Genomic DNA, 25,444 nt, shown 5'->3' with positions numbered 1-25,444 from the left:
ACCGAGGAGTTAATTACAAAGTTCAGCTACTCTGTTTCTGTCCGCCATGGCTACTGACCGGGGTGCTATCAGGCTTCAGTTTGCTGTTAACGTCAAGAATATGTCCCATCGCCAAACCAAACAAACACTCCACCCTTCTCGGACAAACGTTAAAGTGTTAAATAGGCGGTCATCACTCGGACACACTAACTCGCCATCGCGGTATTATCGCAAATTTAGGCCCATTTAAGTGAAGTTTTCGCCTCAGTTTGGACATTACATTGCGATAAGGAGTGAATTTCGTCATAAGAGGGTTTCGTGTTTACAAAGGCATTATGGCGCTATTTCGATTGTTGTGTCAGTCTCGTGGACGTACTCGTTTAGTAAGGACGTGGTCGAGACCTTAAACCGACGTACATGTAAAATGTAAATGGTAATTTCAATATTGGAAAGAGTTAACTGTGCATTTCTAAAAATCAGTGAAACCATATTATATTTAAACCACAAGGAACAACCATGGAAGAGACAAATATAACATCTTTGGGAATGAATGTGACTAATTTCACTTTGGGGACAGGAAACCTTACCCAGGATGAATATTATTACTATTACTATTATAACGAACCACCTCCCTACCAAGTCCGCCCTATCGCCGTGGAGATTCCATTCAAGAGTTACGTGTACCCGATTTTAGCCATTGTTACCATCCTTGGGAATATTCTGACAATTTCCGTGTTTATCAAGGAGCGGATGCGGACCGCTACATCTGTTCTTCTCATATGTCTCGCTGTTTCCGATTCGGTCATATGTGCCGCGCTCCTCCCGAACTTTTTGTATATTTATCCAACAGGAAACTTCAAGACATATGTTTTATATGATTGGTGTGTGGCGCTGCAGATATTTTCCAACATCTACCGCGTCGCGAGGACGTCTTCAAATTGGATCACGGCCGCCATAGGCCTACAGCGGTACATAATAGTTCGAGTACCATTCAAGGCCAAGCATATATGTACTATAAAGACGTCTTTGATAACATGCTTTGTCATCACCATAGCTTCAATTTTGATACATCTGTTACAATTCATGGCTTTAGAAATCACACCGTCGACACCGCCATCAATGCTGCAAAATGTCACAATGCCGACCGGATGTGTCAAGCAGTTTCCGGTTTGGGTAATTGAGACGTTTCAGGACATGAAGAGAATGGTCTGGATGCACTACCTCTTCACTGGAATCTTCTCTAGTCTCCTTCCCTGTGTGATGCTTCTTGTAACCACAATCCTCCTCGTCCTCCAACTCGGAAAGAGGCGAAAGAACCTCGGCAAGGACGGTTGCCATGGAGACTCCTCTGATAGGAACACAAGACGGGTGACAAGGTTTGTAGTCGCCATCTTGATTGTGTTTCTTCTTGCCGAAATGCAAGATGCAGTGGCGTTCTTCATTTACGTTTACGAAATAAGTTCCGACAAAGACCGGAAGGTGCTTTCACGAGAGGCGGATGTGACGTGGGATACATTCACTGTCCTCGTGGCTCTACTCAGCTATCATGTAAATTTTTGGATATACCTTCTCATGAGTAAGCAGTTCCGGGTCGTGCTTCGCGCGCGATTCTGTCCTAAGAATGGTTTCCGGGTCAGCAAGAGGGACGATAGACTGACAACTGCCTCGTTTTTGCCAGAGACCTCTACCTCACAGGTATCGACTGCACAGAAGAGAGGCTGAACGTCACGTGATTGAAAATGTGTATGCACGTGTAAAAATTGATTGTTATATAAATTGTAAAGAAAAAATCTACTTTTCACACTTGATCATTCGTATTTGATGCAAATATTACAAATAAGCCAATTCTTGATTGAATTATGGTATACTTTTTGACTCTCATAATTCGTAGTTCACGAATTCATGATCACGATACTAATTCTTTTGTTGAAAGTGTTATGCTTAATAGCGAACAGCCGAGATTTATTGTGTTGAGAAAAGGCTTTAATAAGATTTGAATATGACTTTCAATAACATGCATAACTAAGTCTTGTTTTGTTGAGTAATTGATATAATATGTTGAGACATTCGATTGATAGAATAAAGTACAATGTGTTTCTTTAAATACAGAATCATGTGGTAGCCGATATCCCTGTGATTAAAACTATAAATCAAACGAAAGACTGAACAACTGAATTCTATAAGTTGGATATTATAGATAATATATTTATTCCGAATATGCTTCAATGAGTCCAAACCAATTTCATTTAAATCAGAAAAATAGGCAGTAAATCTACATATTACCTCATAAGATGTCACTGCCGTTTCGTGTCTTAAAATAGATACAGTGTAAATGTATTTTCCCCACTTTGAGGTTACGCTATATTACTAGGAAATGGTATTTCATATACTTTTACAGTAAAAAATCATAGAAATATTAAAAGTATAACGGTCACTTTTTTTCTGGAACACTCATGATCAGGGACTTACAATTTCCATGCACGTGCTTTGATGCATGGTATAATAGAACATGATGCAGGGTCAGATAGACTTACCTCCCCTTTCCTGACTATCGACTGCAACAAGTTTTCAAACAGTTGCATGTATTGTGTATATGGAAAATGGTACAAGTATTAAAGATACGTATCAAAATATTTGTTTTTGTTGATTTCTGGATAGGTATGAGGTATCTTAGTTTACAAATAATTTTGACATCACTTCAAATCCCGTAACATTGCAGGATTGTGCTATACAGTTTTATATAATACATTACAGCGAGTTTGAACTCTTTTGGAAAGAGGTACACTTTACAGCGAAGTTGGTCATCCTTAACGAAGTGGATACGGAAAATCTATATATCACTTGTGTTCTTATCAAACATTATCAGAAGGCAATATTAATTCACGGGTATAGGTAAAAGATCATGACAAATTACAGCGAGGCGATTACCTTTGAGCGACTATTTATTGTGTGGGTATCGACAGTAAATAGACAGTATACAGTGTATTCAGTTTTAAATTACTGCAAAACAGTTAGATTTATTTCCATCACTTAAGCATTCAGTTTTTAGACATAATATGCGATCTGGAAACAAACGCTCATTTTGAGGATGCGACTTGAACCAGATTTGAACAAGATTTGAATGGCGGATGTCGTCGATGAAGACGCTTTCACCTCAAGAGCACATGGATAACTGATTGATTGATTGATGGGGCTTAACGTGCTTGTTCCGGTTATAACCGAGCCTAGGACACTCATGGATAACTTATATTCCGTGTACTTTTTAAAGGGATACAATATTTTGCACTTGTTTTGTCGCTTTTGAACTAGCATCGCGGTTTAATTGTATGCAGGTATTCTCCGTTTGTATAATTTTCTCTCCCATATTAGAACTTAGGGTTTAACATGGAAGTTTAACATGGACCCGAACATTTGTTAAATATAGGCGCATTTGTACACATGCTGTATCTTAACATGTATCACACCTAGGACGGATCATTTGTTAAATCTGGGCGCATTTGTACATGAACCTGTATCCTAACATGTATCACAGGAACCCAAGGATTTGTTGAGTCTAACCTACATTTTGTATTTGTACATTTACCTGTACTAGTATTACACAGGGGCCCCGAGAATTTTTACAGTTAAGGCGTATTTGTACATGTATCACAGGGACCAAAGAATTTGTACAGTCTATGTGTATTTGGCTGTAAATATACATATTTTAGTATTAGAGAGACCAAAGAATTTGTACAGTCTATATGTATTTGGCTGTAAATATACATATTTTAGTATGTATCGGAGGGACCCCAGAATTTGTAGTCTATGTGTATTTGTACATGTTTGAACGTTGTATCTATCCTAGTATGCTTAAAGTATTACAGGTGTCCAGGTGGCTAAAGTGTCATCTAAGGTACAAATGACATCTCCAATGGTGTCTACCTGTATCTAGTACTGTTGATATGATCCACAATGTCACTTCATAACATACAGTTCATTTTGTAGTTAAAGATAAAAAGTTAAACATTAAGTTTTGATGGTTTTGTTTAAAGTGGCAGTATTACTCTACAGTACACTAACATATATCCATGCAGGATCTGGTTAAAAGAACTGTGATGTGACAGAATTTATATTTCCAGTCAAAAATTATTGTGGTGTGGAAGAATTCATGAAATCAACCAAACATTGCACAATTACCAAACCTTTGAATGTCAATCATTTCATAAGTCTTTAGACTGTATATAGTACAAATTGTGACATAAAAAGAACAAACGCATTGGTTTTATATATAAATAATTTTAATGATTTATTTTTAGAAAGTGCCATATCTGTTAAAGGTGTCCTGCAGCTACTGAAAACAATTCAATGGATGGCAATGTCCACATTGTCCTTGGTGTCTGGTAAAAATGACATTCCTGCTATAAATGGTATCCTTGTTAAACAATACAGTATATCTCAGTACTTTTTTAACAACATGTTAGACATGAAAACCAAACAGTAAAGAAGTGAATTCTTCTTACACAATATGATCAAACTCCTCTTTAGAAGTAAAATGTAGGCAGTTCAAGTTTGGTTTTTATAGTTCATGTCAGGACTTACTGCATAGACCTTTTGTAACATTACCAAACCATGTTAAAATTTTCATAAAGGTAAAATAACTGAAACTTCAAATATCAGTACAACTTTACCATATTAAATTGTGAATCCATTCACATCTAATTTAAGGAAACATTTTAGAGGTTTTTTTCTAGACCAGACATCGGTTATTAATTCAATCCCAGAATTCTCTGACCCTCCCATCCAATAGAGAGCCATCATGAAACAGTCCAGAATGCAGATAAATCAGTTTTACCAATATTTGAAGATCCTGTACATTTCTCTACATTTATCTGTGTACTATTTTCAATGTCAATAGTTGCTTTTATTCACCAGCTAGTTCTACTCCAACAATGTTAGAGGTTTTACATGGTGAGATACTTTTGACAGGCGCCGTGTAACGCAGTCGGCAAAATAATATCCGATAGAAAAAGAGCCGACCAGCAGCCTCTTATGTTACAGGAGTACAGCTAGTTGATAAGATTTCTTCATAGCACAAGGCTCACTATTACCTTCTTGAGTTACTTCCCCTCAATTGATAGCCATGTTACAAAACACTCAACGTCTTCCTTTGCACACTATGAAATGAAGAGAGTACCATGTACTCAGCCCACAATTCTAGCCCTCTCCTAAGATGTTTACAGCCCACAATTCTGGCCCTCTCCTAAGATGTTTACAGCCCACAATTCTGGCCCTCTCTTAAGATGTTTACAGCCCACAATTCTAGCCCTCTCTTAAGATGTTTACAGTCCACAAATCTGGCTCTGTATTAGGAAATTTAAAGCCTACAATTCTGCCCCACTATTAGGATGTTAACAATGTATAATTTTGGCCGGCTGTTTATGTTCATGATTACAGCTCAAACGTTTGCCCTCAAATAGTGCTCATTCTAGGCCCTCTGTTAGACAAAGGTCATGTGTTAGGGTCAAAGGAATAGACTGCAGACAAAACCATCATTGTAGTTCATGCTTTTGACACTTCCACTCTTCGAATAAATTGTTATTTCTTACAACATTCATATTGGATGTGAACATTTACTCATCCTCGATTTGAAGAACAACAAAACAAAAAGAATAAAACCCAGAAAAGTTTCAACTCTATGGTAATGTATAAAACACATGACCACATGAGTTTCCATGGTTACAGTGATTCTATGATACATTTTACTTACACCATATGTTGTCTATATCTACATGACGTGAACACTACTTCATACCTATATGACAACATCTGGAATGATTAGGTAGATTTTATATATTAACTGCTATATTTCTGTCAATCAAGAAGTCATTTTAATATATTTGGGTGATACAACATACACATTTAATTTAATCTGACAATAATAAAGTATGAAAATGTAGACAATGAGAAATTGATATATTTATAATTTGCTGCAATTTCATGGATATGATGTCAATAAATTATTTGGGATATGAGTACATATGATAGTTGTATCAGGCAATAAGTGTTTGCCTGGTAATAAGCCAATTCAATACAGTTCTGTAGCATAGTAGCAATGCTAATTAATGTTATTCCATTGCCCACCAATAAGCCCACATTGACCTTTGGGGTCAAATTCTATGTGCCAATCTTCCCTTTCTATGCTCAGTATACAGGACAAAATCTGATGCACTAATAAGATATCACTAATTAGCAACAAAAAAGGAAATTAATGCTTGTCAACAAAACAAAAATAATATAAAACAGTCCTTAACAACGGCATGAAATATCGTTGCAGCTTCAATATTCATTCAGATTTTATTTTGTAAGTGAACAAGTGCATTTTGTTTTATGAATTTGGTCATTTTTGTGTAAAAATTTGAAAGTTTTATGAAATGAGAAAAAATATGCAAGCTTTGTCATGTAACTTACAAAATAACTTTGCTTCTGTACAAACATATTTCTTTCAAACATAAATCCATACATAAACTATTGTTGTTACAAAACTTTTCCAAATTAAACATATTTTTGTAAAACTTTTCTGATATAAATAATATTTCTGAAAAACAATTTCCAGCGTTTAAGTGAAGGAGTTGTGAATTTTTGAATTTAATACCACTGAAAAAAAATTCAAAGAGATAATGTGGTACAACATATTATAGGTAGTGAAAAATCTGATTTCATGAATTGGAAAAAATGTACACAGAACAATTAATGTTACATTTTTATGATAACGATACTGTAGAAAACATATCATTTCATCTATAAATATTTGTATATATACATTTTGATGAGAGAAATGATCAGAGTATTAAAAAATGTTTATGAAACAAAAGAAAAATGCATCACATTTTACATTATAATCAAAATGAACAAGAGGCCCATGGGGCCTGTATCGCTCACCTGGTTGAATTGGACCAAATGTCAAAATAATGTTCATATTGAATTTGTTTTATTTGTAAATCTCTAACAATGCTATATATGGTTATAGTGTGGGAATCCGAACTGCTTAAAAGATTAATGAAGTCCAGACTCTCTAAAGGTCTGAAAGATCTCAAGAATAGTTTTTAGAACATGCATGCATTCATCACTTTATAACTAGTAGCACTTTAAAGGAATTACATCTATTTCCCCTATTGGGCCCCACCCTTTTGGCCCCTCGGGGGGTCAGAGTCACCATTTATGCAAAATGTGTTCCCCTTTCCCCCCAAGGATGTTTCTGACCAAATTGGGTTCAAATCCATTCATAACTTTATGACTAGTAGCGATTTAAAGGAATTACATCTATTTCCCCTATTGGCCCCCACCCTTTTGGCCCCTCGGGGGGTCAGAGTCACCATTTATGCAAAATGTGTTCCCCTTTCCCCCAAGGATGTTTCTGACCAAATTGGGTTCAAATCCATTCATAACTTTATGACTAGTAGCGATTTAAAGGAATTACCTCTATTTCCCCTATTGGGCTCCGCCCCTTTGGTCCCTTTGAGGTCAGAGCCACCATTTATGCAAAATCTGTTCCCCTTCCCCCAAGGATGTTTCTGACCAAATTGGGTTCAAATCCATTCATAACTTTATGACAAGTAGCGATTTAAAGGAATTACCTCTATTTCCCCTATTGGGCCCCGCCCTTTTGGCCCCTTTGGGGTCAGAGTCACCATTTATGCAAAATCTGTTCCCCTTCCCCCAAGGATGTCTCTGACCAAATTGGGTTAAAATCCATTCATAACTTAATGACTAGTAGAGATTTAAAGGAATTACCTCTATTTCCCCTTTTGGGCCCCGCCCCTTTGGCCCTTCGGGGGTCAGAGTCACCATTTATGCAAAATCTGTTCCCCTTCTGCCAAGGATGTTTCTGACCAAATTAGGTTCAAATCCATTCATAACTTTATGACTAGTAGCGATTTAAAGGAATTACCTCTATTTCCCCTATTGGGCCCCGCCCCTTTGGCCCCTTTGGGGTCAGAGCCACCATTTATGCAAAATCTGTTCCCCTTCCCCCAAGGATGTTTCTGACCAAATTGGATTAAAATCCATTCATAACTTTATAACTAGTAGCGATTTAAATGAATTAACTCTATTTCCCCTATTGGGCCCCGCCCCTTTGGCCCCTTTAGGGTTAGAGTCACCATTTATGCAAAATCTGTTTCCATTCCCCCAAGGATGTCTCTGACCAAATTGGGTTCAAGTCCATTCATAACTTTATGACAAGTAGCGATTTAAAGGAATTACATCTATTTCCCCTATTGGGCCCCGCCCCTTTGGCCCCTCGGGGGTCAGAGTCACCATTTATGCAAAATCTGTTTCCCTTCCCCAAAGGATGTTTCTGACCAAGTTGGGTTCAAATCCATTCATAACTTTATGACTAGTAGCGATTTAAAGGAATTACCTCTATTTCCCCTATTGGGGCCCCATCCCTTTGGCCCCTCAGGGGTCAGAGCCACCATTTATGCAAAATCTGTTCCCCTTCCCCCAAGGATGTCTCTGACCAAGTTGGGTTCAAATCCATTCATAACTTTATGACTAGTAACGATTTAAAAGAATGACCTCTATTTCCCCTATTGGGCCCCGCCCCTTTGGCCCCTCGGAGGTCAGAGTCACCATTTATGCAAAATCTGTTCCCCTTCTGCCAAGGATGTTTCTGGCCAAATTTGGTCAAAATCCAATAAGAACTTCTTGACTAGTAGCGATTTGAAGTAAATGTTGACGGACGACGGACGGACGGACGACGGACGGACGGACGGACGGACAGACGGACGACGGACGGACGACGGACGCTGCGCCATGACATAAGCTCACCGGACCTTCGGTCCAGGTGAGCTAAAAATCATAAGACCTCAATTTTTGTAGAATACCAAAAATCTGATTCTCTGATTTATTCTAAACTTACTTCAAATCATATCTGATCAGACTAAAAGGTTATTAGCAGACTTATATAAGTAGCAATATATAAATAAATTAAACCTGAGTTTATTACTATAACAATTAATATCAAAATATTGCACAGAAATAAAGCTAAGAAAAAAGAAAAAAGAAATAAAGCTTGACAGTAAATGAGAGTTATGCCCCTTTAGATGTAGTAGACTTTGATAAGACCATTTAGGAAGGAGTTAAATTTGTGTCTGCTAAAATTAATCTCCGCATTATATATATAATAATGTATTTACATATGTATGAAGAAGGCCCATTATTACACACCAGTCTCAAAACTTTTGGGTTTGACCCCATTGACCTCTCGGTGATTATTGGCCCTATTTTGTGCCAGCAAATATTCAATATTGTCATAAGCACCCTCGTCCATAGTTGTAGTCGTCAGCGTCTTCCATAACTCCTCCATTTCCGCCAGTTCCATAGGATCTGGTGTGTTCACTGGAACAACATTTTCATCTGGGGGAGGGGGAAGGATCATTACCCGTTTGGCCTCCTTCAGGTCTGGAGACTCGGAGCCATGCTTTCCCTGCAAATTCTGATAAATGTCTATTACATTGGCTAAATTTCTGTCACCATCAGAGCCAATCGACTCCTCTGACCCAGAAGGTAAGGGAGTCACCATAGCAACCGGAGAAAATGTCACTGACTTTTTTGTTTTCCCTCTATGAGGTAAAGAGGATGTTACTCGTATTTCTGCTATTTCTGTCTTAGGTTTCTGCGGATGCATTGTGTAATATTTCTCCAATTCTCCGTTATATACAGGAGGTGGTGTCATGTCCAGCAGAGCCGGGTCCGGAGACGGTGGTCGGGGAGGTGCCCCGTTAGGCACTAAATGCGCATCATCTTCTGGAGTATTATCCGGTGCCAGAAAGGCCTCCTTTAACTTTTTGTCTGAATCTCCATCAAATTCAGAGTATTTGGTCATTTTCATTGGAGATCTCTTGATAGAACAGTACCGTTCCTCGTCATAGTTGTATCTCTGGATGGTAGCGTCAGGCTCATCATTGTCATATGATTTCCCGCGGACCATTGGCGACGGAATGACTTCGGGTAATTTGGGGTAGCGTTGCTCCCGGACTCTAAAACACACAGAATAAACATTCAGGGTTGATAAGAATCACTAAAGTTATATTTTCTTTCAAATTGTCTTTTCCTTCTCTTTTTAATGCAGAGTTGTCTGCTCTTGTGAACAGGTATCGATTGTTAAATATCATTTGTCTGTGAGAGTAACGTCACTAATTGGTGGGAAAACTTTATTTTGTCATGTAAACTAATGACGTAACAATCAATACCTGCTAACAAAAGAAGATAACTCTGTATCACAATAAGACGGAATATTAGGAATATAGTACTGGCAGACATTTCACATTCCCTTTGATCAGGATTCACCATACCAAAAATGCATACTGGGTTTTGATAAAGCATTACATGTCCCATACCAGCCCCAGACAAAAATTGTAAGAGTAAGACCTTTACCCAAAAACTTGTAAACTTAAACTTGTCCAAGATATTATAGCTCTTTCTTATTGTGTGAAGTAAATTATGTCAAGGACAAATAAAACATATATCTACAGTAAATTATGGATAAATGAAATCTGTACGTAAGTATACTTGTCCTTGAAATATACATACAATAGTATAATATGTCATTACCTCATATGTATATTACCAAGAACAATGAATACCATCATATCCATTACTGTTACAGACCCAAGGTGTTACCTAAATACATATGTAATGACAGATAGTTTGTAATGTAATGACATCTGATTCAACATCATCCAAAACAGCCTCGTTACAACTAGGAAAAAAGCCAAACCCAACAGAACTATTTCACGTGGCTGATATTCGCGCAGATAAGGAACATTTAAAGTAATATGTCTCTACACCATGGCCGTAGACAGTACACACCCCGATATAATTGGGACATCACTCCGAGATCCTGCAACATTGTATTCAATTACCATGATGTGAAACATGGTTGTACACAAATCTTCTCAAATCTATGCATAATTTGAGACGTGCTGGTAAATTACTGTTTGATAATAAGGGAGATAAGTCTATTAGATGCCAACTGTTGCCACTTATACACCGTAAACTGAAGATGGCAGAGCACACACAAGAACGATTATGGTTGTAGGACTTGGTACAAATCAACACCATTTAGAATCAGTGAGACATTTGTCAGAATGTCTCCCATACAACATACACAACATTTCTGAAAATAAGAATCCTATCCAAATTTTTTTCTGATGTTAATGTATTTGGATAATATACCCCTACTGTGGGGACTGATGAAGTGTAGATATCTACAGGTTTGTGACCTGTATGAGAGGAGACATCACTAAGTGAATGCTATCAGTAGACATTTTAAGCAATCATACTGTATTTTCCTGTAGTAAACCCAGGGACCAGCATAAAAACTCTGACTATAAATTGGGGATTGAAATAGCATTGTTTGCATTTCCTTCTTATAAAACAAGACATGGTCTTCCAGTCAGAGAAATATTGTAGCAAGGCACTAAATAAAATTCAGAATTAAATCTCAATATACATTTAAAAAGTTCCAAATAAACTTCATGACAATATATATATTATCAACATGCTACCAACAAATAAGTCTCCCCCCTCCCTCTCCTTTTTTTCTATAAAAAAAACCCTTCATTTTAAGAGTTATCTCAAAATGGTTCACAAATAAACCCTCTCCAAATTTTGATAATTTAATTATCAATTATTTCTAATCCTTTGTGGCTTTGACTTTTGGTATTTCCCTATCCACCCTTAGTTGTCCTGTATACTTCTCTACTTCTGAGTTAAATACATTTATAGCCATCAGTGACCTTGACCTTGGTATTTTCCTATCCACCCTAAATTGTCCTGTATACTTCTCTACCTCTGAGTTGAATACATTTATAGCCATCAGTGACCTTGACCTTGGTATTTCCCTGCCCACCCTAAATTGTCCTGTATACTTCTCTACCTCTGAGTTAGTTACATTTATAGCCATCAGTGACCTTGACCTTGGTATTTCCCTGCCCACCCTTATTGTCCTGTATACTTCTCTACCTCTGAGTTGAATACATTTATAGCAATCAGTGACCTTGACCTTGTTCCTATACTCTATAATCATCGGTGAATTATTAAAATTTTCATCTGTGTATTATGAAAGAATAACTTTTAGTAAAGTTTTCTGAAGTCATGGTCCCAGGGAGATAAAGTGGAGCCATTTTGTATCTGTTTTGAACATCCTTGTTCAACAACAGGTGTGCAGTACCAAGTTGGATAGGGAAGATTAAAATGGTGGAACGGACTGCTACAAATTGTCCATATCACCAAAGGAATTTCATGAGCCAGCTTAAGCCTCCCATCCCCCATCTCCTCCTCCCCATCAGTTTATTTACACACTCCAAATACAAAACAAACTTTCAATTCTATATTCAGGATAAGGATCTTTCTGCCATGATTCTGATCTACCACAGCTGATAACAAAGATCTGATAGTAAAGTTGAACCCATCTGAAATACATACAAAGTGTCAGAATGTTTCAACCCTCATTAAGATCTTCTCAAGAAGCACATAAATATCCTCAGCAACATCAAAAATATTAGGGGAAAAAATAAATAAAAAGATGAATCAAACAAATTTAGTTTATATCAATCTAAAATGTATTGGACATATAATAAGGATTCTATATATCAATTAATTAATGGTTTATGACCAGAGGTCACCATCTAGTCACTACACCTTTATGGGTGGTAAGGATGGAGCTAAGAACACATTAGTCTAAATCCTATTTACGTTCTGTCTAGGCCAGGAAGCTACATGAACTTTTTTTCGATTTGACAGTAGAGATTAAATCTTGCTGTGTACATCTTTTTCGTATTACTCTTCAATTTTTCATGAGAGGATTACACATCCATAACTGGAGGAAATCACAGTTATTTTAGACCAGTATAGATCATAATTAACCTACATAAAGTTTATAAACCTAACTAACCTACTTGTAGATTATTTCTACATCGTGCTGAACAACACATCAACACTGTGAATACTGGGAACCTAGTGACCATTTCTATGTACCTGTCCTAGTGAAATGGCTCCCGATAATTTCAGGTCATGACATTTTTATATATTATGTACAATATTGTCCTGACCCACATGTATTTATACCTTTTGTTTTTAGTATATCATTGTGTAATAAGTTATCTTTTAAAAAAAGGCCCAGAGGGCCTGCACTTGGAAGTTTTATTCTGTTGAAAATCATTTTATGTGTTAAATATCCTATCTATACTTCCCAGACCCACACTTTATAATAACTCCATGTCGTCTTCCCCAGAGGAAGTTGATGGGAGGATTAGGTAGGTGTGACCCTCTATTTGCACAAAATTAAGTCCGCTTTACCCAAGGATACCAAGCAAACCAAATTTGGTCAAAATCTTTGAGACATTCTGGAGCAGGAGCATTTTAAATAAACAGTAAAATACTGTGCCATTGCATCATTTGGACCTGATGATCCAAGAATCCATATAATTATATACAATTCTCAAAGCACATATTGTAATCAGACTTACAAACCTATACCTACTACAGATAACTACATATTACCAAGAAAGTGGTACAAGTAGATACAGCCCATACAGACACCTGAGAAGGCAGGCTATGATTGGAAGATCTCCTGATGTTAACCTTTATCAAGGAGCTGAATTCTTCTTGTCATGACCTCTATAATGGGAGATGATTGGTGTAATGAACCTTACCCATCAACTCTATAAACAAGTGAGACCCAATCTTGGTTCTGACAGTCAGTCTGTTACACTGTTACACAGATGACATTCCATCAGGAGCTATCGCAGATTCACATTTAATAGTTTGACCTCATTTTTCCAGATCTGAGTATTTATAAAATTACCCAAGAAATATACTGAAAGACATCAACCTCATTCACAGTGAGACATACACACCCACAATAACTTCATATACTGAGACACACCAACCTCATACACTGAGACGCATCAACCTCATACACTGAGACACACCCACCTCATACACTGAGACACACCAACCTCATACACTGAGACACATAAACCTCATACACTGAGACACATCAACCTCATACACTGAGACACACCAACCTCATACACTGAGACACACCAACCTAATACACTGAGACACACTAACCTCATACACTGAGACACATCAACCTCATACACTGAGACACACCAACCTCATACACCGAGACACACCAACCTCATACACTGAGACACACCAACCTCATACACTGAGACACATCAACCTCATACACCCAGATACACTAACTACACACACTGAGACACATCAACCTCATACACTGAGACACATTAACCTCATACACTGAGACACACCAACCTCATACACTGAGACACACCAACCTCATACACTGAGACACATCCACAATAACTTCATACACTGAAACACACCAACCTCATACACTGAGACACACCAACCTCATACACTGAGACACACCCACCTCATAAACTGACACACATCAACCTCATACACTGAGACACTATAACCTCATTCACCGAAACACATCAACCTCATACACACCAACCTCATACACTGAGACACACCAACCTCATACACTGAGACACATTAACCTCATACACTGAGACACTATAACCTCATTCACCGGAACACATCAACCTCATACACACCAACCTCATACACTGAGACACACCAACCTCATACACTGAGACACATTAACCTCATACACTGAGACACTATAACCTCATTCACCGAAACACATCAACCTCATACACACCAACCTCATACACTGAGACACACCAACCTCATACACTGAGACACATTAACCTCATACACTGAGACACATCAACCTCATACACTGAGACACATCAACCTCATACACTGAGACACTATAACCTCATTCACCGAAACACATCAACCTCATACACACCAACCTCATACACTGAGACACACCAACCTCATACACTGAGACACACCAACCTCATACACCGAGACACACCAACCTCATACACCGAGACACACCAACCTCATACACTGAGACACACCAACCTCATACACCCAGACACACCAACCTCATACACTGAGACACACCCACCTCATACACTGAGACACATCAACCTCATACACTGAGACACACCAACCTCATACACCCAGACACACCAACCTCATACACTGAGACACACCCACCTCATACACTGAGACACACTAACTTCACACACTGAGACACACCAACCTCATACACTGAGACACATCAACCCCATACACTGAGACACATCAACCTCATACACTGAGACACATCAACCTCATACACTGAGACACACCAACCTCATACACACCAACCTCATACACACCAACCTCATACACTGAGACACACCAACCTCATACACTGAGACACACCAACCTCATACACCGAGACACACCAACCTCATACACCCAGACACACCAACCTCATACACTGAGACACACCAACCTCATACACCGAGACACACCAACCTCATACACTGAGACACACCCACCTCATACACTGAGACACATCAACCTCATACACTGAGACACACCAACCTCATACACCCAGACACACCAACCTCATTCACTGAGACACACCCACCTCATACACTGAGACACACTAACTTCACACACTGAGACACACCAACCTCATACACTGAGACACATCAACCCCATACACTGAGACACATCAACCTCATACACTGAGACACATCAACCTTATACACTGAGACACACCAACCTCATACACTGAGACACACCAACCTCATACACTGAGACACACCAACCTCATACACTGAGACACATCAACCTCATACACTGAAACACACCAACCTCATACACTGAGACACATCAACCTCATACACTGAGACACACCAACCTCATACACTGAGACACACCAACTTCATACACTGAGACACACCAACCTCATACACTGAGACACATCAACCTCATACACTGAGACACACCAACCTCATACACTGAGACACACTAACTTCACACACTGAGACACATCAACGTCATACACTGAGACACACCAACCTCATACACTGAGACACACCCACCTCATAAACTGAGACACACCAACCTCATACACTGAGACACACCAACCTCATACACTGAGACACACCAACCTCATACACTGAGACACACCAACCTCATACACCCAGACACACCAACCTCATACACTGAGACACTATAACCTTACATATCAAAACACACCAACATTTATCCTGATTTCACTATCCTGTAATGCTATACCAAGGGCTCCTATACAAACGTAGTTTTAACCTATATAGATGTGTTGGTGTACTTTTGAAATCTGATATTTCCTTTGTTATTAAACATTGTGAAATAGCACATGCAGAAATCCTTTTAACATTTCACCTAAGTGCTTTCTGGTTTCTGTTTTGTTAAGAAAAAATGCATAAAGAAAACAGCAAAAAAATCTGGACAATTTTCCAATGCTGCAGATTTTTCATTCCTATAAAGTAGTGTAGGGTCCGTGTAGGGCAATTCCCATGGATGTATATTGAACTTTCAGTCATGAATATGACCTCTTCAGAAATACAGGGTGATTCCATTTTCATCAATGTCTTTGAAATTCTATCCTTCATACTAAAACAATAGCTGTATGACTGCTTTGTTATGATACCAAGACGTTGTAAGATTGTTCAGACTCCTGGTTCTTATGTAAGGCAGATAGGAACATATAACTCAGTGAGGTCAGAGGTCAAAGTGTATCATTTTGACCTGACCTTTCAAACAAATTGGACACAATTGATGTGGGAGTGGGTGGCAAGGTTTGGTTTGGTCCTCCATCACACTTGCAGGTGTCTGTGTTACTGAGGTGCTTGTCTCAGCAGACAGATATACATCTTACAAGCTAGAGGTTATCAACTTATCACCATGGAAACTATGGGGGGACATTCTTTTTTCACACTCTCAAGTGTGCGGAAGAAAACCCAAAATCATTAGTAGGTAATATGTGTAATCTTATGACAAGTGATTTCTCAGATTCCATTTAAACATCTTAAACTTTAATACACTTGAAACAATCAAAAATATTCATTTCATTACTGATAGAGTGTTATTCATTTCATAACTGATAGAATGTTATTATGTAATTTGCAGATGCCTTAACAGAAAGATTGAACATTTTTGAAAATGTGAAGATATGTGGTAAATTTATTGAGAAGTTGACAGCAGTAAGTGTATACGATGAGAAGTTTGTGGTTAGTGGTCAGTGAGTTATATGATGAGAAGTTTGTGGTTAGTGGTCAGTGAGTTATATGATGAGAAGTTTGTGGTAAGTGGTCAGTGAGTTATATGATGAGAAGTTTGTGGTTAGTGGTCAGTGAGTTATATGATGAGAAGTTTGTGGTTAGTGGTCAGTGAGTTATATGATGAGAAGTTTGTGGTTGTTATGGTAAGTGAGTTTGATGATGAGATGCTTGTGGTTGTTCTGGTTAGTGAATTATTATAATGATGAGAAGCTTTGGGTTGCAAGCCCACATTCTCTTTTCTACTTGATGAATTCCCTGTCTGACAGCTTCCCTTCCATCTAAACATTTAATTTAACAGCCACTATCCTGTTACCACCTATGAAGTTTAATAGACTGTTCAGCATCAATACAGTGGCTGTCCAAAAGCTCTGTAATAGGAACCAAGCTCTGGATTTTGTTTTTGAATTCTTGGTTTATTTTTTCTAGGCTTTGAGATCTTGTTCCAGTTATGTTGTTATACAGTTCACTTAACAAGATTCTAAAAACAGAATTCAATTATAACTGTTGAAAACTGGTCAAATTTTTCTGTGATGCATCGTTTTCAAAACTGTACTGGACAGACATTGTTTAAATCAACACTAGTGCAGTGTTATTGTGTGGAAACAGATACAAACTGTGTTCAGTTTATTTCATTACAGCCTGAAATCTTGTTTATCCTCTTTAAATTGAATTCTCCTTTACTTGAAGCCTGAGTGTTGATTGGGAGCTAAGGGATGTGATTATAAGCAAATTAACACTCCCAATATGGCTCGTTCAAGTCTCAATTAGCTCTTATACAAAACCTTGAAATCAAATTTACAGTTTTAATGTAATTTCAAATTCTTCAGAAAAGTCCTTAAAATAAAATAAAATCAATTTGTACTTTTCGGTTCATAAATGTTGGAATTTCATTAAGCTGAATTGTTTGCTGGCAACAATTTCCTCAATAAATTCTATAAACACAAAATGTCAATCTATATTTGTGTAAAGCTTAAAAGTACATAACAATGCATTACATTATAGGGTTTGTCTTCTGCTGGTATTTTTTTTTTATCAATTCACAGCCTTTATGACAGCATGGAATACAAATTAATTAATGAAAACTTCTTTTTTTCGTTAAAATTTACATTAGCAATACCTGTTAAATTTAATATACTCTGCAAAACATTGTTAACTGTCAAACTGTTTTTAATTTGATTTTACAATATTTGATAGCTACTCTGTAAATTGTGATGACCTGTACATACCTTGTACAATGGACAGCAATGGCAACCAGGCAGACCAGTAAGATTAGGGCAACGGCTGCAGCAATCCCTCCAATGATGGCCACTGTCAACATCAACCAGAGATCATGTAATAATGGTAATCAGAACGGACAATTATAAATCCATCTTTAGCACTTTCAAATGGTTTCCCATTCATGATGCAATAAGCCCAAGGATTGTAGCAACATACAACTTCAAAATTAAGGTTGGCAGCAGATTACATCTCAGGACAATGACATCGTATGAGTTAGCATTCCCATAGAACCAAATCAGAGGTGGGTTAATTACAAGGCAAGGACTTATTGGCAGATATACCAGTCAAGGACTTATTGCCAGATACACCAGTCAAGGACTTATTACCAGATATACCAGTCAAGGACTTATTACCAGATATACCAGTCAAGGACTTATTGCCAGATACACCAGTCAAGGACTTATTACCAGATATACCAGTCAAGGAATTATAGATAAACCAGTCAAGGACTTAATGCTAGATTAATAAAATCTATTACCTGTAAGTGATCGAGATCGGGTTATCTCAGGCGAGGGCTAAGATTCTGTAACATAATCCCAACCGAGGTGTTAGCCGAGGTTGGGATGTTACAGAATCTTAGCCCAAGACTGAGATAACCTGATCTCGATCACTTACAGGTAATAGATTTTTTTTCTCGCATCTCTTACATATCTAGTTGTATAATAACAACCCATCTATATATGCATTTAGAGTGTAAGAGTATCCCGTCTGGGTCTCCCGGTTCATAGCCGATTAACCACTTCATCTGCGCTTCGAATTCAGTCCTTTCACGTAAAAATATAGTTTGGTTATATCGAAGAAGAAAAACAATGATCAATCGGTACATATTATTTTAATAATAAACAACAACCAACCAAACAATGCATAGTAATTAAATACATGACAAAAACAGTTTGAATGCACATATTTCTAATAATATTGGTTAACTTGCGCGGATGAAAACATGAATGGGTTAAAATTCTGCCAAAACACACGTAAAGGTACCAGACAGATCGGACGAGATAGAAAAATCTAGCACTGGGTATCACTTGAGATTTCCCTGTCCGAGGTGCGAGAAATACCAGTCAAGGACTTATTGCTAGATATACCAGTCAAGGACTTATAGATATACCAGTCAAGGACTTATTGCCAGATAATATATACCAGTCAAGGACTTATTGCTAGATATACCAGTCAGGTGCTTATTGCTAGATATACCAGCCAAGGACTTATTGCTAGATATACCAGTCAAGGACTTATTGCCAGAAATACCATTCAAGGGCCAGATAAACCGGTCAAGGACTTAGTGCCAGATATACCAGTCAGGTGCTTATTGCCAGATTTATAAGGCAAGGACTTATTGCCAGATATAGCAGTCAATGACTTATTGCTAGATATACCAGTCAAGGACTTATTGCCAGATATACCATTCAAGGACTTATTGCTAGATATACCAGTCAAGGACTTATTGCTAGATATACCAGTCAAGGACTTAATGCCAGATATACCAGTCAAGGACTTATTGACAGATAATATATACCAGTCAAGGACTTATTGCTAGATATATCAGTCAGGTGCTTAACCAGATATACCAGTCATGTGCTTATTGCTAGATAAACCAGTCAAGGGCTTAATGTCAGATATACCATTCAAGGACTTATTGATAGATATACCAATCAAGCGCATATTGCCAGATTAACCAGGCAAAGGCATATGGTGGATATTCCAGACAAAGGCTTATTGCTCAGGTGACCTAAAAATGTAAGACTTTTCTCATGTTTTAACTTATATCTGACAATTTTTTATTATACCTTATAAAATGGACAATAATTACAGGCTTAATAAAACGGAAACTGTGCAAAAAATTTTAAACACAATAAAATTTGACTTTTTATTGCTGAAATGGCACAATTGCATTATTGTTTTAATAGCAAATGAATACTTTGTATGCTTTTATACTGTTTAAAAATAAAAACATGGCTACCGCGCATAAAACAAGAAATATGGATTAAAATACTGGCATAATCTATCAGTGATAGGGTATGGACCAATCAATTAACTGATGTTGCTGTAATGCTTTTACTGAAATGAACAACCAATTCTGAAATAGATTTTTATAAGAATACCAAAAATACTTCAAATTCCAATAAAATTAACAGCGTTCTGCTGTAACCAGGGAGGAAGAAACTGATCTGATGAGAGATGAGATGATTTATCAGATGAAAGCAGGAGGAAGTGAGGGCTAATTTAGTGAATTGTTGTGTTTACTATATAGGAAGAAGTGACCTTAATCGGCTGATGATCTGCAGATTGTAGCACTCTTTGTAATGATGTGTACACAGATTATCTCAAATCTAGCACTCCATAAAATAGCACAGGCACATACACACACATAAAACATATCACAGATGTATATATAGCCAAGAAATTATCTACTTATCAGGTTTAAAAGAGAATCTCCTTAATAAACACAATGCATAATAGTATAAACCTCTCAGTTTTAGGAGAGTTCACATCAATCATTTCTGTAAGTACTGATCCTATAGTCACAAACACTAACATTAAGGATACTTAGAAACATATACAGTATTGTGTGCTTTAAAGTACACTTAGTAGGTATAAGAGGTGTGAATTCTGATAAAGAGATGAGTTAATTATGAGAAGCTTTATAAAGAGATGAGTAATGTGTGAAACGTGATACCAGAGTGATTTTGAGGCTGGGTCTCTTTGTAGTAGTTGGTGACTACCTCACTGAAAAACATACAGGAGGCCCATCACATGCCATCAAGAGCAATTAGGGTTAAGTGTCTTGCCCAAGAACTCAACCACGACATCACAGACTGGGCCATTTTTCAGTTTCCTAAGAAACACAAACCGACACGGGTAGGGAGTGATGAACCACACACCTTGGATCCTCATCTGAGGTTACATTTCCAGTGCTCTAATCTGATAGAGATTAAATGATTATATGAGTTCTAATTCAAAGATGAGTTATGTGAACTCTAATTCAAAGATGAGTTATGTGAATCCTTATTCAGAGATGTGTAATGTGAATCCTTATTCAGAGATGTGTAATGTGAATCCTTATTCAGAGATGTGTAATGTGAAGCCTGATTCAGAGATGTGTAATGTGAAACCTGATGTGCAGAGATGAGTTGTTTAGACTGATACAGAGATGAGTTGTTTAGCCTAATACAGAGATGTGTTATGTGAAGAATAATAAAATGATGATTTATTTGCAAAGCCTTAATGACACAGAAATGAGTTATGTTCAGCCAGTCACGAGAAACCTTATACAGCAATGAGTTATATATATTGTAAAGCATGATACAGAGATGAGTTGTGTGGAGCCTGATACAGAGATGAGTTGTGTGGAGCCTGATAAAGAGATGTGTTATAATGAGGAGATAAGTTTTGTGAAGCATGATACAGAGATGAGAAATGTGAAACCTGATACAGAGATGACTTATGAGAAGCCTGATGAAGAGATGAGTTATATAAAGACTGATGAGAAGATGAGTTATGTGAAACCTGATATAGAGATGTGTAATGTGAAGCCTGATACAGAGATGAGTTATGTGAAGCCTGGAACAGAGATGAGTTTTGTAAAGCCTGATAAAGAGATGAGTTATGTGAAGCCTGATGAAGAGATGAGTTATGTGAAGCCTTATGAAGAGATGAGTTATGTGAAGCCTTATGAAGAGATGAGTTATGTGAAGCCTTATGAAGAGATGAGTTAAGTGAAGCCTGATACAGTTAAAGTTAATAGATTTCACATTCTGTTCTGACATTACTATAAAGGTACACTCTGCTATGAAGATGAATATTTTCAGTCTCTAAAATGACATTTCACAAAATATCATAACAGTAACAATATTTACTGTAGTCTACAGATTTCACCTTTCCCAGACATGTTACGTAACTCCGATGTTTACGCCGAGATAAACAGAAGGGCAGGTATAGAACAAGTGTAGCCCATCTGTGTATACCTTGGCAGCCTCCCATACAATGATAGTACTCCATTAACTCACACACAAGGTGTAGCTGTTTTCAGTTCTTTTTTCCTCACATTGTCTATATGTAATGCTTACCTAAAGAAATTAGGAAATTACACTCTACATATCTAGATGAATTCTGGTTCAATTTGTGCTTGTTGAGCCGTACCTCTAGGCATGACCTCAAAATAACATCTGTATAATTATTTGAAAGTAAAGACAGGAGTTAGTTAATAAAAGTTTTATACTACAATAGAAGGAACAGCCTGTTATTTCATCACCACATTAGAAGGAACAGCCTGTTATTTCCTCACCATATTTGAAGGAACAGCTTGTTTTTCATCAACACAAAAGAAGGAAGAGCCTATTTCATCACCACATTAGAAGGAACAGCCTTTTATTTCATCACCACATTAGAAGGAACAGCCTTTTATTTCATCACCACATTAGAAGTAACAGCCTGTTATTTCATCACCACATTAGAATGAACAGCCTGTTATTTCATCACCACATTAGAAGTAACAGCCTGTTATTTCATCACCACATTAGAATGAACAGCCTGTTATTTCATCACCACAAAAGAAGGAACAGCCTAATCCTTCAACTATAGGCATTAATGTAAACCATAATTGGATTGAGCAACCATAATATCCAAAGTCAATCTGTCCATCCCGTAACAGATAGAAGGCTATTAAAAATGTGTAATTATATATATCTTAAGACGATTAATAAGGTGGGATAATTGTGATTAATGATAGTGTAAAACATTGTTGATATCAATATAGGTTTATATCCTTGAAATCTATGTGTACCAACAAGATGAAGATTGGTGTATTGTACGTATGGCTGTAGACTAGGCTAATTGGACCCTACAAGGTTTTGGCAGGAAATACCCACAGATCAACCTGATACATGTTTACACCTGTTTTGATCTATACAATATACTATCTGCCAAAACAGATTTTTTTTCTGTAATGATTCGAAACAAGTATTTACGAAGATAAAGGTCATGGAGTGTATGTACATAAAACACATACACTACAACGTAAAAACATGGTGCAATCTGAAAATGTACTCCTCAATTATCGTTCAGATGTCTCAATTCACTTCTGCACTGCATCCTCGCATTACAGGTATAGAGGCAGAATATATCTACATTATAGGCACCATATATCTAAGCTATTTCCTGGAGTTTTTGAAGATTTACACACCTTGGTACTTTATGAAAGGTCACAATAACATGCCCTTATAAATATGGAGAAAATCACATTGCATTGTATTTATTCATCATCTTACTAGTATTTTAGGATCAACCAGATCAAGACTGGACACTTCAAAATTATTAAAATTATCAAAAGGAAGCAATTTTTGAAAATGATGAAAGATGGAGCTCATTGTAATTCCGAGTAATTCGAGTTCAAGACTAGGAAAGACATGTGGTGCAGCTGTGACTGGTTAAATTCTATTGCAGGCAATGATGGCATACATATTTCTATTGTAGGCAATGATGGCATACATATTTCTATTGCAGGTAATGATGGCATACATAATTCTATTGCAGGTAATGATGGCATACATATTTCTATTGCAGGCAATGATGGCATACATATTTCTATTGCAGGTAATGATGGCATACATAATTCTATTGCAGGTAATGATGGCATACATAATTCTATTGTAGGCAATGATGGCATACATATTTCTATTGCAGGCAATGATGGCATACATAATTCTATTGCAGGCAATGATGGCATACATAATTCTATTGTAGGCAATGATGGCATACATAATTCTATTGCAGGTAATGATGGCATACATAATTCTATTGTAGGCAATGATGGCATACATATTTCTATTGTAGGCAATGATGGCATACATAATTCTATTGCAGGCAATGATGGCATACATAATTCTATTGCAGGCAATGATGGCATACATAATTCTATTGCAGGTAATGATGGCATACATATTTCTATTGCAGGCAATGATGGCATACATATTTCTATTGTAGGCAATGATGGCATACATAATTCTATTGTAGGCAATGATGGCATACATATTTCTATTGCAGGTAATGATGGCATACATAATTCTATTGCAGGTAATGATGGCATACATAATTCTATTGTAGGCAATGATGGCATACATATTTCTATTGTAGGCAATGATGGCATACATAATTCTATTGCAGGCAATGATGGCATACATAATTCTATTGCAGGTAATGATGGCATACATAATTCTATTGCAGGTAATGATGGCATACATATTACACACCAGAGACTAACTATTTTAGGAGTGAACTTACCCATATCAGGTATGAGATGAGGAGTTGACCATCCTTTACTTGGATACACAGTATTGTTCCCCACAGGGGGCGCTCGTGTTGGATTCTGGATCACAGTAGCGTTTGTAACAGGCCCAGCTGTGAGGGAACTGATAGCTTCCCCACAATACAGATTCACAAAGTCTTCTGTGTTCTCACCTTCAAAAATAATAATTTTGTGGACTTTTGTTAAATAACCTTAAATCATGTAAGATTTTAGTTACAAAGGTAAAAACTTTTTTACATATATATATCTCAATAGAGGTGGTATTACGCCTTGACATTTGGCCTATTTCGAGATGTTGTTGTATGTTTTTTATAAGTGTCATTATAGTTTATTATTATGTGAAAGTTATGAACACAAATTGTCGTTTTATTCTTTGGGATTTTATCATTTAGTCCTTTAATTAATGCATGAAGGAAAATAATAACAAAAATAAATATCATTTTATTTTTAGTGGATTTGGATATATGTGTATGCATTACATCTTGTAACAATTGCATATATATGATTAATAAAATTATATGAGAAGAAAGTTTTTCATTAATTTTGTTTTGTTGAAATGTGCCATTTCAGGCATAATTCTGAAAATAATACATAATCACAAGGTTGCTCTTTAATTCATAAATGAACC

General features: G+C 37.1%; 2 protein-coding genes across 4 annotated transcripts in view; one reads left to right on the top strand and one right to left on the bottom strand.

The window, feature by feature from the left end:
• The first annotated feature begins 345 nt into the window (after positions 1 to 345).
• On the top strand, positions 346 to 2,610 carry LOC117327208 (sex peptide receptor-like). Its single transcript, XM_033884073.1, has one exon. The coding sequence runs from the start codon at positions 496 to 498 to the stop codon at positions 1,699 to 1,701; it is 1,206 nt and encodes a 401-aa protein (XP_033739964.1). The 5' UTR covers positions 346 to 495; the 3' UTR covers positions 1,702 to 2,610.
• Positions 2,611 to 8,816: 6,206 nt separating this feature from the next.
• The window catches only part of LOC117327207, a 98,943-nt gene continuing 82,315 nt past the window's right edge, over positions 8,817 to 25,444 (bottom strand). For all 3 annotated transcript variants that reach the window (XM_033884070.1, XM_033884071.1, XM_033884072.1), the window contains 3 exons: positions 24,792 to 24,968; positions 18,458 to 18,539; positions 8,817 to 9,998 (listed from right to left, as the gene is read on the bottom strand). In XM_033884070.1, the coding sequence (XP_033739961.1) occupies positions 9,179 to 9,998; positions 18,458 to 18,539; positions 24,792 to 24,968 (1,079 nt within the window). In that variant the 3' untranslated portion in view covers positions 8,817 to 9,178. The remainder of the gene's footprint in view (positions 9,999 to 18,457; positions 18,540 to 24,791; positions 24,969 to 25,444) is intronic.

Source organism: Pecten maximus, chromosome 5 (assembly GCF_902652985.1).
Source record: "Pecten maximus chromosome 5, xPecMax1.1, whole genome shotgun sequence".
NCBI classification, from domain to species: domain Eukaryota; kingdom Metazoa; phylum Mollusca; class Bivalvia; order Pectinida; family Pectinidae; genus Pecten; species Pecten maximus.
Note: the sequence above shows the minus strand (reverse complement) of the source record. Positions and strands in the feature narration are given on the sequence as shown.